Genomic DNA, 16,077 nt, shown 5'->3' on the forward strand with positions numbered 1-16,077 from the left:
CACTCTTGTGTCCTGGAGTCCAGCAAAAGCCACTCTCCCATGATTCAGTCCTTTACTTCTACAAGGGCACAGGTCCAAAGGTCAGGTCCCTTCTGACAGGCTGGGGGTTGGGAGCCTGCAGCCCTCCGTGTACATGATTGTAAGGCTCACCCTCCCACACACAAGACACACTCTCATCTCTTGAATGTCCACAGGTTGGAGCCAGCCGGGTTCTCGCAGCTGCCCTCTCTTCCTCTATTCTCCTAACGCCCTGGGCGGCCCCGTCCCTTCTTGGACTTCTTGGTTCCTGAGGGGGGGCGGATGGGTAGGGGAGCAGTGCTTGTGGGTGGTGGTGATGATGGTGGTGGCAGGAGTGGAGGTAGAGATGGCTCCATGGGCTCTGGTGGGCCAGGACTGGGCCGGAACCCCTCAAAAGGAGAGAACTTGAGTGGGCTGCAAGAGAAACCAAGGCCGAGTCAGAGCCTCCTAGGCCTAGTCAGGAATACTGGCAGCAGGTGAGGGAGGGTAGGCTCTTTATCTACTTGGTCACATGAGTTTTAGGTCCACAAACTAGCACTCTAGCAGCCTCCATTACAGATGTACAGGGACTGGGGTCCCACAGTGAACAGGAGCCTGAGATCAGCCTTTAACTTAAGAAAAGCTTAGCGAGAGTTGCCCATAGGACTATGCTAGGGAACCCTGCCCCAGCCACACGCCTGCCCTGTCCCTGGGTACCTGATGGGGGTGCGGGGGCTGCTGTTAAGGCGTCTGGGGGAACGCAGCTTGGGCTGGAAGGAGAAGCCTTCTTTGATGCTGTCCAAGACAGAAGGTGCCACATATGTGAAGCCCTGTGGGGAGAGGCCAGGCTGGTGATGCTAGCATCTCCAATCCCTAGCTACCATCCTTGTTCTGGTCTCCATAACCCCAGGCCCTCACCAGGAAGGCTTGGTTGGCACTCTCACTGAGGGCTGTGTCATCTGGACTATCTACTGGTGTCTGCCGTGTGAATCGAGCATCAAACTGGCTCACGTCCTCTTCTGATTGCTGTGGGAAGATCCAGGTGAGGAGTTAAAGGAGTCTGAAGGGCAGAACCTCCACATGCCATGTGGCCAAAAAGACCCCCATATACTCACCAGACTCGGCCTGAAGGGAGGGTCCACACGGCGGGCCAAGAGGTCATCCCAATTGATGTGCCGGAAAAAGGGGTGCCTCTGAGGGTAGAGGGTGACCAGGAATATGTCAATTATTCACCTTGCCTAGCTCCCTGCTATAATCCACTTCATCCTCTGGCTCCAATTCTTTGTGACAAAACCAGACTCACCTGCACATCAGCAGCATCTCCTGGGCCACCCCCAATTCGCTGAATGGGATTCCGCTTCAGAAACTACACAAGGGTAAGGTAAGGGTGTAGAGAAGTTGATGGGGTGTGCCCAGCCTCCAGAATGGGGAGAAGGCAAGCAGAAATAGGGTATAAGATCTAGAACATGGCCTCTGCCCAATGCACCCCTCAATACTTGCAGAGTTGGGTCAACAGCGCCCTCTTCATGAAGCCTTGATGGCATTCCCCTTCCCTTAACTGGCTGGCCCTGGCCTTTCTGATCGAACAGGATTAACTCATAAGAACACCTTGCTGATAAAGACACAGATCTAGTTCTGCTCAGGGACAGTGGTCAGGCTCTCAGAGCCGAGGTCTAAACTCAGGGTTCTGAATCCAAAGCCAATGTTTCTGTCATTCCCAGAGACAAAATGCACAGGCAGACGGGGTTGGGGATGGCCTTCCCCAGAGCCTAGGGACAGTCAATCATGTGCAGAGTTGCTGACAGGGCTTAGGGGAAGAGATGGAAACATGTCACTGGATGAGAAGAAGCCCCACCTTTTTGGCAAGGTCCCGGGCATCCGGGGTGAGGTAGGGGGGCAGCACCAGCTTCCCTTTAATGATTTTATCCATCGTTTTCTTCCGGTTTTCTGCGGTGAAGGGCGGCTGGAGAAGGCAGAAGGTAAGGGCAGCCTAGGGGTCCTCCCACCCAGTCCTGCCCCAACCTGGAAGGGATCTCCCCAACACCCACCCTGCTCCCAAGGAAGCTGGACTTGCCGATCCAGTGAGCATGTCGTACATCAGGGCTCCCAGGCTCCACCAGTCCACTGCCCGGTTGTGACCAATACGCACTAGAATCTCTGGGGCCCTGGGAGGCAGGTGGAATTGTCAGTTAAGGGCAGGCCCTCTCTGGTTATTCTCCCAGACCCTGGCCAGCCAGGTGCTACTTACATGTACTCAATGGTGCCGCAGAAGGTGTGAGTGATAGCACCCTCATGAATGGACTCTTTGCAGAGTCCAAAGTCTGTCAGTTTGATGTGGCCTGAGGAAGAATGTTGAAAAGATGCCATGGGATGACATATGGCCAGGCCTACTTGTGGGCTCCTCACACCTGCCCTGTAGACCCTGGCAAAACAAGGGGTGTAACGCCTGTGCATGCATGCAACATGCTCACCCTGGCTGTTGAGCATGATGTTCTCAGGCTTGAGATCTCGGTAGATGATGCCTTGGGAATGGAGATGGCCCAGGGCTAGTGTGATCTCTGCCAGGTAGAAGCTGCAAAGACAGGACAAGGTAAAGATAGGGCAAAGGTTGGGGTGAAGGCAAGGACAAGGCCCCCCAGACACCCACCAGGCTGTGTCTTCCAGGAAGATGCCTTCTCGCTCAAGATGTGTGAAGAGCTCACCACCTGTGACACAAGCACATTAGCAGCTGTGCACTCGGGCCCAGCCTCAATACTGTCTGAGCGTCAGTTTCTTCTAGAGAAAAATGGGACTTGTAGATCCCACCCTACCTGCCTCCCAGAGCTGCGGTGGGGACTCAATTCAATCAGCAAACATCTACCGTCGCCTACTCACTCGGTGCCTGGCCCTGTGCTGCGTGAAGCTGGGGCAGAGTTGAGGAGACCCAGCCATTGCCCTCAGGATGCTCAGTCTAATGGGAAGACAGATATGTGGACACTGCTCTAGGATGCCAGGCACAGGTCATAGCTCTGGGAACTTCACAGAGCCTCATGATAGAGGGCAAAGGAAGCTAATCTCAATACAATGATGGAAGAAGGGCAGTGAAGGTGTGGCTCTCTGTCTTGATAGAGTGGAAAGGGATGGCAAACATGCAGGAAGACAATGTCGGGCTCAGCTGGTACTGGGGAGAAGGTAGAAGGAATGGGTCTCAATCACGCTTGGTGAGCAATGACATGGCCAAAAAGACCAAGGCTTTGTTTGGGTGTTTAGAGACCCATGCTCTAGGAAGACGACCTTTGCAGTTGGTGGAAGATACAAGAACCCAGGGAAGCTAGACCTTCAAAGCTAGTTTAGAAACAGACCTGCTGGGTGTAGTGGCACATACTTTTAATCCCAGACAGGGGCAGGGAATGTCTTTGAGTTCTACGTAGTGAGTTCCAGGCCAGCCAATGTTATATAGTGAGATCCTGCCTCAAAAAGACAAAACAAGAAGGTATGTGGCACACACCTTTAATACTAGCACTCAGTCTGCAAAGGCAGGCAGATCTCCTGAGTTCAAGGCCAGCATGGTCTAGATAATAAGTTCTAGGCAGGCCAGGGTTACATAAGCAGACCTTGTCTCAAAAACAACAACAAAAGAAACAATAACCACCACCACCAAAAACAACAACAACAACAAAACGTTGGGCAGTGGTGGCATACGCCTTTAATCCCAGCACTTGGGAGGCAGAGGCAGGTGGATTTCTGAGTTTGTAGGCCAGCCTGGTCTACAGAGTGAGTTCCAGGATAGCCAGGACTGTCTCAACCCCCACGCCACCAAACAACAACAACAACAACAAAAAATAAACCTTATAGGAACAGTAACCACCCATGAGACTTCCAAGAAGAAGGATGCAACTAGATGAGACCTGACTGCGTGCCTGGCACACAGGAAAAGTAGCAAAAGTGGATGAAATTCTCTCATCTATACAAACTCCCACCAGCCCCACCTACCCTACAAATACTAAGCACTGGATGGATGTTTGCTGAATGAATGAACAAGTGGATAGACAGACAGATGGACACATGGCCAGGCATGGTGTGTGAGCTTCCTAGCCAACCTCCATGATCATACCTCTCAGGATTCTCTACGTCCCCACCCAGTGTTCCCAGGCTGGCTCACTGCCACTCACTACTTGGCCTAGCCCACACACCTACCACTGAGGCACTCCAGGATGAGGTAGAGTTTGCCACCTGTCTGGAAAGCATAGGCCAGTTCTACAATGAAGGGATGCTTCACAGATTCTAGAATGTTCCGCTCAGCCCGGGTATGTGCTGTGTCCTTGGCACTGCATACAATCTTGGCCTAGAGAAGCAGGAGTTTGTTAGAAGGTGAGGCACCCAGAGTGCCTGCCTTTTTGCTCTGCGGATTTATTGTCGCAGAATGCTCAACCTCAATAGTCAACTATACAGAGGAGCAGCTAGGGTTCCAGTACAAGGGAAGTCATGACTCTTGTTTCAAATAACACTGAAATACAACTTGGGTATGTAAATGTTTAGACTCTAGAGTGATATCATGGTCATCCCACCAGTAACCAACCCATAGTCAGGGTACCAAGGGTGGAACAATATCACAATAAGCCCCTTTTCTAGAAGCTTCCCCAGTCTGCCCTCCACAAGATTCAATCATGACCAAGACCATGAGAGGACTGGGCACTAGACTCAGAGGTTAAAAGCACATACTATGAAAACATAAAGATCTGAGTTCAAATCTCCAGTACCAATATAAAAAGCCAAGGATGGCTGTGTGTGCCTGTACCGGGCACTGTGGCAGGTGGACACTGAAGCATCACTGGGGCTTGCTAGCCACCAGCCTAGCTTCAGGTTCAGTGAGACCTTGTCTCATGAGAGTAAGTGATAGTAAAAGCAGTAAACTTTTCTGGAACTGGTTTATCCTCTCAGTTTCTCACCCTTGATACTTTTTTGCTTGTTTTGTTGAGACAAGGTATCATTATGTAGCCCAGGGTGGCCTTCCACCACTCAGATCGTTCTACTTTACCCCTCCAAGTCCTGAGACTACATGTATATCCTACCAAGTTCAGCTAAACTTGACACTACTGACACACTGAGCCACACAATTCTTTGTGGGTTCCTGCTGAGCTGTATCCTGGGCTTCTATTCACAGAATGCCAACAGTACTGCCTGCTCTCAGGAGTCCTGACAATCAAAACTTGCCATATATGTCCTAGCAGGCAAGTTGCTTCCCTTTAAGAATTACTCCAAAATAGTACATATGACAATAGATACTAAGTCAGCAAGTGCCAAGATAAGGACTGTCTTCATCATGATTCCAGCTGTCTTTCCAAGACCTGGCAGAGGCTGCTGGGAATGGCAGCTACTTTATCTTTGCTGGCTGAGCAAATGACTCACCTTCCTCAAGACTTTCATGGCATATATTTTGCCCAAGTTGGTGCCTTGCACTTTTCTCACCTGGAACACCTGTACGGCAGGGGAGACAGGATTAACTTCCCTGACCACATCCCATCTTCAAGGTGCCCCACCCTAAAGCTATAGTACTGGGGCCAAAAGGTCTAAGCTCAGCTTAAGGGTGGAACAGTAAAGATCTCCATCAGATTTGGAAAGGATCTGCCCTTCCCTCCCTCAGGTTTCCAGCTCTGAATCCCATTAGAGACTCAGTAGATTTCCAAGCCTATTGAGTGTGAAGGATGATATGCTGTCTCAGGCTAGAGATGAGGTCACCAGGAAGAGAAGGGATGCTGGTACCTTGCCATAGCCCCCCTTGCCCAGCACACTCAGTAGCTCAAAGCAGTGGGGCCCGATGCGCTCAGGACCCAGGTTCACGCTGCTCTCCGTAAGCTCCACTTCTTCATAGTGTCCCACTGTCCTAAAGACATCATAAGTTAATGAGGGAAAGGCTCTAGTGTACTCCAAGTCCCGACCCCTACTCCACCCCTCCATCCCCCAAGCAAGACCCTCACTCACTCCAGGCCAGCAGCCCTTAACTCGCCAAGGGGACACACGTCCTGTGAGAAACCAAGTGATAAGAACCATGGAAGGTGCCAGAATATCTCCTCCCAACCTAGGCTGAACTGTGTGGCCCACGGGAGAGAACCAAGGATAGGAAGACAGCAGCAGGGATGGGGAAACGTTGGGAAGGAGAGACCAAGGATAGAAAAGGGAAGATCGGGTCCAGGGGCTGGGGCTGGGGTTGGGGTTGGGGTTGGGGTTGGGGTTGGGGCTGGATCTGGGTTTGTAGGGATCACAAACCACTCAGAGTAGGGAGCGCCAGGGCTTTGGTTAACCAGCTGGACTCCCGGGTCCAGTCGCGCCCGGAAGGAAACACTCACCGCGGGGTTGAACTCCGGTTCGCCCTCGCCCTCGCTCCCTTCCTCGGTCTCCAAGTCTAAATCAAACACGGCCGCCATGGCCCCGCCGGTCCCGCGGGACCCTTGGCCGGGACCTGGCGGAGCTCTGACTGACAGCCCCAGGCTTGGAGCTACGTCATCTCTCCGCGACAGCAGCCGCACGCTCTGATGACGCAACTAGCGTCACTCACTCTCAAGTCGAATGGGAAGAAAAGATGGCGCCTGCCGGAAAGCTTCTCGGGAGTTGTAGTTCCAGAGATCTAGACCTCCCATTTGGCAGCCTTATGAATAGGCTTTACTAGACCATCTTCCTTGTCGGTTTCTCTTGGGCCAGACGCCCGGAGCCACGCGCACAGAGGCTCTCATTTTGACTCTGGGGCAAGTTCAGGATTTAACGGGCAGAATTACAGGTGCATGAACGTTTGAGTTTAAATGCCAATTCCTCAGCCCTTCTTAGATCTGTGAGCTGCCCAGAAAGAAAAGTTGTGTCTGTTCGATTGTAGGCTGTATTAGGGACATTCCTTACAACCCGCCTGAGGCTCACAGAACCTTCAGGTCTGACATTTTCTGGGAGGCTGCCTGTACTTTATTACAAGGCTCCCATTCTAAAGAGCTCAACACAGCTACACATGGACTTTTGCTAATGTAAGCGTACCGAGTATTTAAGCTGCCTAGTTCAGAACAAATATTTTAATAGAATATGGTTGAAAGAATGGATGAGAACTGGTGAGATGGTTCAGCGGGTAAAATCACTTGTCACACAAACCTGACTGCTGAGATTGGAGTCTGTCTGGATAGCCTTTCCATTGCACAGGGGACGCCCACTGGGATACAGGATATGAACTCAGATGAGCAAAATTTAGCGGTATCCAGGTCAGTAGAGGGATGACTGCCTAAATATGACCTGGCATTATAATTCAAGAAAAAAAAATTCTCAAACATACATGTGGGTATAAGGTGAGCCCCTGGCAATGGTCATCCCTGGGGCCCAGCCAACAGGGTGCTTTTCCACATCTTCCTCCCACCTCCCAGCTACCCACCTACTGAACCTGGGAGGGGGCACTATCTAAAACAAACTGGATTCCAGATAAAGTTAACAAGTCTTTATTTGGGAAGGCATGTTTCAGGAGCTATCCGTGGCTCCTGCGCTGGGCAGAGACGGGTGTTTTCAGAGTGGCTGGCTTCCTAGAATGAGGAGAGGTGTATAACCCGAGGTCCCAGGGCCAAACTAGTTAGGGATGCCAGAGGCCAAAGCAACTAAGCTGGTAGAGAACATATGTGGTATATGGGAGGGAGGTGTTTAGGTGTCTGAATGCTGCTTATAAATGAAGATAGAAAGTAGAGAGGACCTGGAGGCTGACCAAGCATGTGAAACAGTAAACAGAGAAGGCTGGCCTTTGCATTCTGTCCACATTCACTGTGATAGGACCTGGGAGGCAGTCTTTTTATTTCTCTCTCTGAGCCTGCTTCCTCATTGGTAGCATGGGGGCACTAGAGTCTGCCTGAAAGTGTGAAGGGAAATGGTTACTTCTGGTGCTGAGCACAGGCACTTGCTTTTACTGCTCAGGCCAATAAACACAGTAAAGCACTGTCAGCCATTTTCAGCAGGCTCTACAACTGTCCTGGATTTTGCATAAAGACTGGTGTGCTAATCTCAGGTTTCATGGCTTTTGTCCAAGGCTAGGGGTTGGTGGAGGTTCTCTCCTTGTATAGGTGACAGGAAGAGATGGACCAGGAGGAGTGGGGGGGTGAAGGAGGAGGAGCCTGGGTTTCACTCACTCCCATCTGGGCTGGGCACTGACGGTGGGGTGACGAGGCTGCTATTCATTAGTTCTTTAAAGGCTAGAGTCCTAGGGATACCTGGGCTAGATGGAGGCTTTCTGGAAGGCAAGAGGACCCAGCAAATTCCAGATGCTTGTTTTATGGTCCTTGAATCCAGAAGACTTTGTGTCAAAATGGCTCTACTATTCTAGAATAGACCTGAGGCATGGGAGTGTGCTGAACCAGGTTTGGGGCAAAGTGACAGAGAGAGGAACAGGGAAACGGAGCACCACAGCCCCTTCTCCTAGCACTTCATCCCTGCTGCTCATTGACCCCAGTACTATTTGAAATGAGACAGGAAATGGGCAACTGGGTAGTTGGGCCTGTCAATGCCCAAGCCCTGACAGATGCCTAGCAGGCGGTGACGGGCCTCAGCAGGGCTGGACCCAGCACAAGCCACATTGCAGTAGGGCTCCTCATACTGGCCAGGTATCAGAGCCTCCTCCAGCAGGTTGAGTCGTAATTGACCCTGATCATGGAGGGCTTGCAGAGTCTCTCGACTGCCTGGGGAACTCAGCAGCTGTAGATGCTGAGACACCAGGCACATGATGCCCACTAAGTAACCACGGGCACGAGGGTGAGCAGGTAAGGCAGGCTGCAGGCCGCAGGCCACCATTGTAGAAGCCAGAAGCAAATCCACACCATAGAGCTCCAGGATCCAGTCTCGAAGGTAGAACCCTCCCATTCGAGGGTTGATCTCAATGAGCCTCGGCCCAGCCCCAGTCATCTTGAGCTCCACATTGAAAACCCCATCCAGCAGCCCACAGCCCAGACAGCAGCGAAAAGCTGCCTGCACCATCTGGGCCTCCTGCTCTGGTGCTAGCCCAGTGGGCATGCAGGCTGCAGTCTCTGTGAAGCCAGGCAGTCTTGTGGGGCCATTATCTGAGACAAAAGCAGCCAGCAACCGTCCCCCGAACACCACCAGGTCCACATCATGCTCTGTGCCCTCAACAAACTCCATCAGCAGCATAGCATTGCCCCAGCCCAGCCCAATGCCTGGGTGGTCAGCCTCACCCTGCAAGTCATGGAGGATCCGGGAAAAGTGCTCATGGCACTGTGGCCCATCCTTCACCAGCTGCACGCCTACTGCTCCTGACCCAAATTCCAGTTTCATCACACCTGGCAGGGGTACCTGGTAAATGGCTCTCTCCACATCAGCCTCACTCTCCAATGGGCAACAGGCCACGGCATGGAGAGAAGTAGAAGGCCAGGGTGGGCCCTGGCATTGCAACAGATGTAGTTGGGTGCGGCTCTTCTGCTTTGCCAAGCACATGGCAGCTGGGGGGCTGCAGGGCAGACCCAGCTCACGGCAGAGGAGAGCGGTAAGCACCAAGCAGTCATCCCAGAAGGAGAAACAGCCATCTAGCTTCAGGTTCCGTGTCCGTACCAGCTCAGCCAGCAGCCGTGCATTCTCCTCATCCTTCCGGTGCTCTGTCACATCAAAGTGGATGAAGGTCTGCACCAGCTGGGATGCAAAGTGGTTGGGGTCTGATTCCACCAGGTGCAGCTGAAACAAACCGGAGGGACATCCCTATGAGCAGGTGTTGGGTCATGGAAGATACAGGATGGTTTTCTACGGGGTAGACACCAGGTGCTCAATCTATATTTATTGATGACTTGAATAAATGTACAGAGGTGAGACACCTACTTCAGCCTGGGTGGGAGAGAAGTCAGAAGCAAAAACCTTCAAGAGGAAAGAGCAGTTTGAGTGAGAGGAGCTGGGTGCAAGAAGAGTACACCAGAGGGCTCGTTATAGCATGCTCACAAGCAGCTTTCCTGCAGGGCTTGGAGACCAGCCATCAGGGTTAGGGGCTGGAGACAGATGGCTTGCTTGTCATTCCTTCCACGTGTTCTTACACTGTAATGTGATGTGCAGGACTCCTGGGGAGCCCCGAGTCCCTAAAGCTTGTGTTTTGCTTGGTGAACAGAGACACGAGGCAGCTGCTACTCAGGGCACAAGCAGCCACTGATGAGGGAGGAGAAGTGGCTGTGCGTAAGGTAACGTTACCAGGAGTCTGTCAGTCCTTCAGCTGGCATGCACACTACCAGGTAGGAATTGGGATGCCAAGGCTGTTGAGAATTCCCCAGGGACTGTGCATGGTGGGAAACGGGCAAAGAGGCCACTGTGGTGGACTAGAGCCAACCTGACAAAGACTCAGCTTTCTTATCTGTTTCAATAGGAATAATAATGTCTGTTGCCGAGCTAACTCCAGATCCTACAATATAAGTGCCCACCTTCTTCCAACAATAAACTTAACTTGACATCAATAAAACGTCCATGTCACTCCTGGAGGAGCCTATGTGCCAAGTTGCAGGAATTCAGCTTCAAAGATCTTTCCCCCAAGGCAGAGCTAAACTTCTTCCCTACCCAGATGTTCAAGACCTAGTAGCTGGGCCAGGCGGTGGTGTCACATGCCTTTAATCCCAGCACTTGGGAGGCAGAGGCAGGTGGACTTTTGAGTTCGAGGCCAGCCTGGTCTACAGAGTGAGTTCCAGGATAGCCAGGGATACCCAGAGAAACCCTGTCTTGAAAAACCAAAAAAAAAAAAAAAAAAAAAAAAAAAAAAAAAAAAAAAAAAAAAAAAAAGAAAGAAAGAAAAAGAAAAAGAAAAGACCTAGTAGCTACAAGGTTTGGTGGTACATACTTGTAATTCCGTCCTCTGGGAGGCTGAGGTGGGAGGGTTGTGTTATGAATGCTAAGTCTGGGAGCTCTAGAGAGTAATCCCAGCACTTGGGAGACAGAGGAAGGAGGAGCTCAGAAAGTTCAAGGCCAGCCTGATTTCCCTATAAAGTTTCAGGCCAGCCTGAGCCACAGAGTAAGACCATGTCTGGCATAAATAAATAACCAGTAAAATAAACAAAAATATAAATATAAAATAACACTCCTAAAGTCCCAGAATCTGGAGGTGGAGGGTGGAGGATTAATTCAAAGCAAGCTTCAGCTATATAAGGAGTTTGAAGCCATCATGAGTTATATAAGAACATATCTCCAAGATCCCAAAACATTGAGGGCTGGAGAGATGGCTCAGGCATTAAGAGCACTTGCTGCTTTTGCAGAGGGCCAGAGTACTTTGCACCTATGACAGGTGACTCTGGATCTAATGACACCCTCTTCTGGACTCCACTGACACCCACATACACTTGTACATAGTCTTACTTCAGACCCAAACACTTAACATTAAAAAAGAAAAATAAATCGGGGCTGGAGAGATGGCTCAGCAGTAAAGAGCCCTGGCTGTTCTTCCAGAGGACCAGGACCCTCACCAAAATGACAACTGTAATTCCAGTTCTAGGGGACCGATGCCCTCTTCTGGTCTCTGTGGGCACCAAGCACGTGCATGGTGCACAGACATACTTGTAGGCAAAATACCCATACATATACAATTAAAAATAAATAAATAAATGAATAAATAAATAAATAAATATAATGAAATCCAGGGCTCTAGCTCAGGAATATAGAGCTTGTTTCCATAGTATATGCAAGGCCCTAATTCAATCCCTAAAACAGCAAGAAAAAAAAAATCTGAGCGTGGTGGTACCTGCACACTTTAACTCTAGATTAGGATGGAAGAGGCAGGAAGATCTCTGGGAGTTTGAGGCTAGCCTGATTTACATTGCGAATTCCAGTCAACCAGGACTATATAGTGAGACTCTCTCTCAAAAATAAATAAAATAAATAGAGAAGTAAGCTCCTCTGATGGCCTGAAATACCGCCAGTCTCCTGCCGATTCCAGCCTATTTATTCCACCTCTTCTTTTTCTTTGTTTTTTTCCGAGGGGGGCCTCTCTCAGAGAAGCAGGGCCCGCCCCTCGCCAGGAAGACCCGCCCCCGGGAGGCGGCCACTCTGGTCTGAAGAACTGGTCCCACTTATTCACAGCCCGCTCCCACCAATCAGAACACGACTTGGGCCGCGCCCCGACCACCTTCAGTCCGTAGTCCCGCGCCGCCTCCCACACGAACTTCTTGCTGACGCCGCCGGCGCCGATCACCAGAAGCTGCTTGCCATCCATGAGGTGGCGCCCCGAGCGCCGCAGCATGGTCTCCACCAGCGGTGCAGCCGCTGCCTCTTCAGCTGAGCGTCGCAGGCGTGGCGCGGCCCACAGCCCCTCAAGCACGCCGCATGCCTCTAGGCACAGGCCACTGTTGAGCTTAAGCACCACGGGTGTCAGCGTGCGTCCGACCACTGTGAGGACGAAGTCCACGCCTGGAACGGGCGAGAAGGCGCGGACTGAGCTTCCCTCCACCCGGTCCCCAGGCTGCCCAGGCCGAGCCGCGCCTCCCGTCCTCACCGAGGAAGTCGGTGTGCACTTGGCGTCCACCGCGCTGCTCCACACTCAGTCCAGCCTCCAGGGCCAGCACTGCGGCCAACGCGGCTTCAGCTGCTTCTTTGATGCCTTGCTCCAGAAGCGCCACCTGCGCCTCCTCTTCCAGGCCACACTGGGCCAGCGCCACTCCTAGTGTCCTCGGCAGGGTATAGTGGTGCCGCACGGGTCGATCCCCACGGCCCACGCCACACACCACCTGACCACAGTGGAGTTCAGAAGGGGCTGGCCTGGGAGAAACCTTGCCAGAGCTCACCCTTCTAAGTACCCTTTTGACACCTGTGCGTCTTCCCTACGCCAAGATCCAGACCCCACCTTCCCCGCACTTCAAGAACCCCCTTCTTGCCGGGCGGTGGTGGCACACACCTTTTATCCCAGCACTTGGGAGGCAGAGGCAGGCGGATTTCTGAGTTCGAGGCCAGCCTGGTCAACAGTGAGTTCCAGGACAGCCAGGGGTACACAGAGAAACCCTGTCTCAGAAAACAAAAACAAAAACAAAAACAAAACAAAACAAAAAAAAGAACCCCCTTCTTCCATCAAGACCTAAACTTTACAAATCACTCTCAGCTTCACTGGCCATCTGGTACCCAGATCCCCTCGGGGTTTTGCTGCTTCCAGGCCCAGCTTGAAGATTCCAAGCATGCTTGCTCTAACCTGCTATAGCTACCCTGGTTTTTCCTAGCCTTAGTATGTCTCTTGGAAAACCTTCATCATCTCCCCTAGAGTCCTGTTGAGTACCCAGGAGGGCCCCCAAGCCTTCCTGCGTTCCTTAGCTTGGCACCTTCCTACGGGACTGACCCTGAGTTAGTTTTTTTTTCTGTAAGGAGAGAAGCAGTCTGGAAAAGGAATTAGGCCCCTAGGACAATGAACAAGGATTAAGCACAAGAGCTTGGGCTCCTGATACAGAAGGGCTAAGGAAGGTTGAAGAGGAAGAAAAAAGTGTCCCCTTGGAAGTAAACAGAACCCCCACATCAAGTCATATCCTGTCTGGATAGGACTGTGTCCTAGACCTGAGCCATTCTCACCTTACTCAGTAGGGGCCTATCACCCTGAATCCGACACACCACTGCACAGATACGCACAGCCAGCTCAGGGCCAGGGGCAGGACTGCCTGGAGGAACATGAGAAGTCTAAGCCCAGAAGTGGTCTAGAGGTCAGTCTCTGCTCCCAGTTTCTGGCTGGCTCAGGCGAGAACCTGGTAAGGGCAGCCGGACAGGTGGGCACACAGCCTCCACAAGGACACTCTCCTCCTCCTCCAGCTTCTCCAGCAATCCCAGCACCGTGTTCACCACTGTGGATGGCTCCACCCCCAGGTGCAGAAGCAATGCTGGCTGTCCCCGCCAGCGCCAGCCACTGAGCCTCACAGCCACCTACGGCAGAAAAGGGGAAGGGCTTTCCTTAGCACCACTACCTTGTGTGCCTGAAAGGTAGGATACTCATGCCACAAGTGCCAGTAGGTAAATTGAGGTAGGAAGGCACAGGGCACTACTATGGAGAAATGGAACAGTGGCAGAGCTAAGAGTGTGGGGTTATTTCCCAGCAGGACTTGGTAATCGAAACATGGGTTCCCTCCTGTGGGGGCCCACACAGACCTCAGTGGAGAGAGGGGCCTACTGTTACCTGTGAAGCATCACCCAGTGCCTTGGAGTGCACAAAAGCCTCTACTTCCTCTTTCACCAGTGTTTCCTGGCCCTCCTTCCCACTGAGCTCCACCAGCCGTAGTCCAGGGCTGGCATCCCCTCCCCGAAGCAGCCCTGGAGGCCTATAAGTGAAAGCCAGGGTAGCTGGCACGGCCACACCACTCTGCTGGGACAGCAACCACCTCATCAGCAGCCGGTCCTCCAGAAGCCGTGTCAGTTCCGATGAGGCTCCTGTGGGGCAAGTGAGATTCCGAGCCAGCTCTGCTGCCTCCTTGCCATGGCCAGATTCTGGCCCCAGGCCTGCCAGGAAGTAGGTGGCATGCCGAGGGGGAACAAAATCATCCAGGAATGTCAGGCCCCCTGGATAGAAGCTCACAGCCTTGGAGACCAACAGTGCTGCCTCACCCTCTTGGCCTGGAGTTGCCATCTTCATCAGCCAGGCGGGGGACAGGCAAAGGAGCATGTTTCCTGTGGGCAAAGGGAGGAAGGTGGCTGGCCAGGGAATGCTTAGTAGTGCCGACACCCTCCACCCCCAGCCCGGCTTCTGTGTCATGGGGGTCAGTGACTCCCAGAACCCACCCCTACTCAGAGCATGGCAGCTGGTCCTGTGGAATGCAGGCAGTTGCCAAGGTTGGTGGGTATTTTGGGATGTGGCTGGGCTAAGGCAGGGCTGCCCTTTCTGTAGGAGAGGGTGGGGAACTAGGGCACACACTCACCAGGGCTCTGGACCCCACCCTCCAGCAACAGAGATAGGAAGGTGCTGGGGGAACCCAGAATGCACAAGGTCACCTCTGCCCCAGGGCAGCCTGGGGGAAGAGAACATGGCCACGTTCACCAAGGGTCCTCCTCTTGCTGCCCTTCTGCCCTCTTTCCCCTACCTCCACATTCCCACCCTCACCCTCAGGCCTCCCAGGTCCTTCTTAGGAGTCACATGAGAAGAAGACAGAGGGAGCTGAATATGAAAGGGAGATCCCATCCCAACATCCTCGCCTTGAGACTGGCTCTGTTTTATTTGCATCTGATCCAAAAGGCACTGGAGGATGAATCTAACCTGAGTTTGGATTTTGCTCATGACCTCAGAAAGGCCACTGTTTCTCTAAGCCTCAGTTTTCCAGTCTGTGTGATGGGAACAAGTCTGTGATTCTCATGTATTCTAGCTGAAGATCATTTGGTCCACACAAAATTATTCATGACCCACCTGATCTATGAAACAAGGAGGCATCTTGGGATCGCAACTGCTCAGCTGCATCCATAGCATCTCCTAAGACATCGCTCTAGAAGTTTCAGCTCCACAGAATATGCAAATAATATCGTGGATTTCCAGGGAGCAAGATGGGTAGGGTGGGACATGGTGGGGAGCCCTGACCTGATGTCCTTGGAGACAAGACCTGCCTGCCCTAGGCCCTCTGGTTTTGCCTTTAGATGGAACCAGAGCCTGGGGGAGGAGCCAGCCTGGACAGACAAGGGGAAGCAACTGAACTGAAGGTCCCTCCCTGTCTCTGGGAGACCCATTTTTCGGAGCCCTGAGGCACCTGTACGAGGTGCCTGGCTTCGATCCTGGGTCTCAGGAAGGCCAGCTTGCTGCAGACAGCTCTGGAGGAGACCGTAGTAGTACACAGTCCAGGCCCGAGCCTCGGTCTCTTCTGGGGAGTCCTTGCAATCCAGGCTAACATCCTGGCGCCAGGGCCCAGGGAAGCAGCCTGTGGGTGGCAGGCCAGCACCTCCGTTCTGTGGTTTTTCCTTTTCATCCAGGTCCTTGGAGTCCAGGGGATAGTCCCACTCCGTACTCAGCGGATCCAGGCAGAGCTGAGCAGGGGGCAGAAACAGTATGTCTTGGGCAGAATTGGCAAAGGAGTATCTTAAGTCACTCAATGGTATAAGCCAGCCTCCCAGTCTGCCCACGTGGGTCAAGTTCAAAGGTCCAGAAGAGGAAGGGGTTGGGGGTGAGGGGTG

General features: G+C 52.5%; 2 protein-coding genes across 5 annotated transcripts; both read right to left on the reverse strand.

Annotated features, from left to right (window-relative positions):
- Positions 1-38: 38 nt before the first annotated feature.
- Positions 39-6,541, reverse strand: Rps6kb2 (ribosomal protein S6 kinase B2). 4 transcript variants are annotated; one of them, XM_031389146.1, is made up of 15 exons: positions 6,324-6,541; positions 5,959-5,999; positions 5,740-5,860; positions 5,386-5,454; positions 4,174-4,321; positions 2,645-2,702; positions 2,469-2,569; positions 2,246-2,336; positions 2,072-2,162; positions 1,853-1,960; positions 1,301-1,363; positions 1,113-1,190; positions 916-1,023; positions 715-827; positions 39-432 (listed from the first exon to the last, which is right to left on the reverse strand). In XM_031389146.1, the coding sequence occupies exons 1-15, from the start codon at positions 6,399-6,401 to the stop codon at positions 243-245; spliced, it is 1,458 nt and encodes a 485-aa protein (XP_031245006.1). In that variant the 5' UTR covers positions 6,402-6,541; the 3' UTR covers positions 39-242. The 4 variants fall into 4 exon arrangements, with proteins under 4 accessions (XP_031245006.1, XP_031245007.1, XP_031245009.1 ...); XM_031389147.1 differs by having other exon boundaries at positions 5,740-5,855; positions 6,324-6,361; XM_031389149.1 differs by lacking the exon at positions 5,959-5,999 and having other exon boundaries at positions 6,324-6,435.
- Positions 6,542-8,225: 1,684 nt separating this feature from the next.
- Carns1 (carnosine synthase 1) lies at positions 8,226-14,592 on the reverse strand. The gene is made up of 6 exons (XM_031389154.1): positions 14,105-14,592; positions 13,680-13,854; positions 13,510-13,595; positions 12,452-12,683; positions 12,086-12,366; positions 8,226-9,669 (listed from the first exon to the last, which is right to left on the reverse strand). The coding sequence occupies exons 1-6, from the start codon at positions 14,585-14,587 to the stop codon at positions 8,443-8,445; spliced, it is 2,484 nt and encodes an 827-aa protein (XP_031245014.1). The 5' UTR covers positions 14,588-14,592; the 3' UTR covers positions 8,226-8,442.
- Positions 14,593-16,077: the final 1,485 nt, after the last annotated feature.

Source organism: Mastomys coucha, unplaced genomic scaffold, assembly GCF_008632895.1.
Source record: "Mastomys coucha isolate ucsf_1 unplaced genomic scaffold, UCSF_Mcou_1 pScaffold21, whole genome shotgun sequence".
NCBI classification, from domain to species: domain Eukaryota; kingdom Metazoa; phylum Chordata; class Mammalia; order Rodentia; family Muridae; genus Mastomys; species Mastomys coucha.

Excerpts from the sequence above, each read along its gene's own strand:
- Rps6kb2 (XM_031389146.1), bottom strand. The coding sequence starts at position 6,401 with ATGGCGGCCGTGTTTGATTTAGACTTGGAGACCGAGGAAGGGAGCGAG. Across the intron at positions 1,364-1,852 it reads CCCGGGACCTTGCCAAAAAG|TTTCTGAAGCGGAATCCCAT; the intron begins GTGGGGCTTCTT and ends ACCCTTGTGTAG. Across the intron at positions 828-915 it reads GTGCCAACCAAGCCTTCCTG|GGCTTCACATATGTGGCACC; the intron begins GTGAGGGCCTGG and ends CTCTCCCCACAG.
- Carns1 (XM_031389154.1), bottom strand. The coding sequence starts at position 14,587 with ATGCTCCTTTGCCTGTCCCCCGCCTGGCTGATGAAGATGGCAACTCCA. Across the intron at positions 13,596-13,679 it reads TGTCCGGCTGCCCTTACCAG|GCAGTCCTGCCCCTGGCCCT; the intron begins GTTCTCGCCTGA and ends ATGTTCCTCCAG. Across the intron at positions 9,670-12,085 it reads CGCGGGACTACGGACTGAAG|CTGCACCTGGTGGAATCAGA; the intron begins GTGGTCGGGGCG and ends GGTTTGTTTCAG.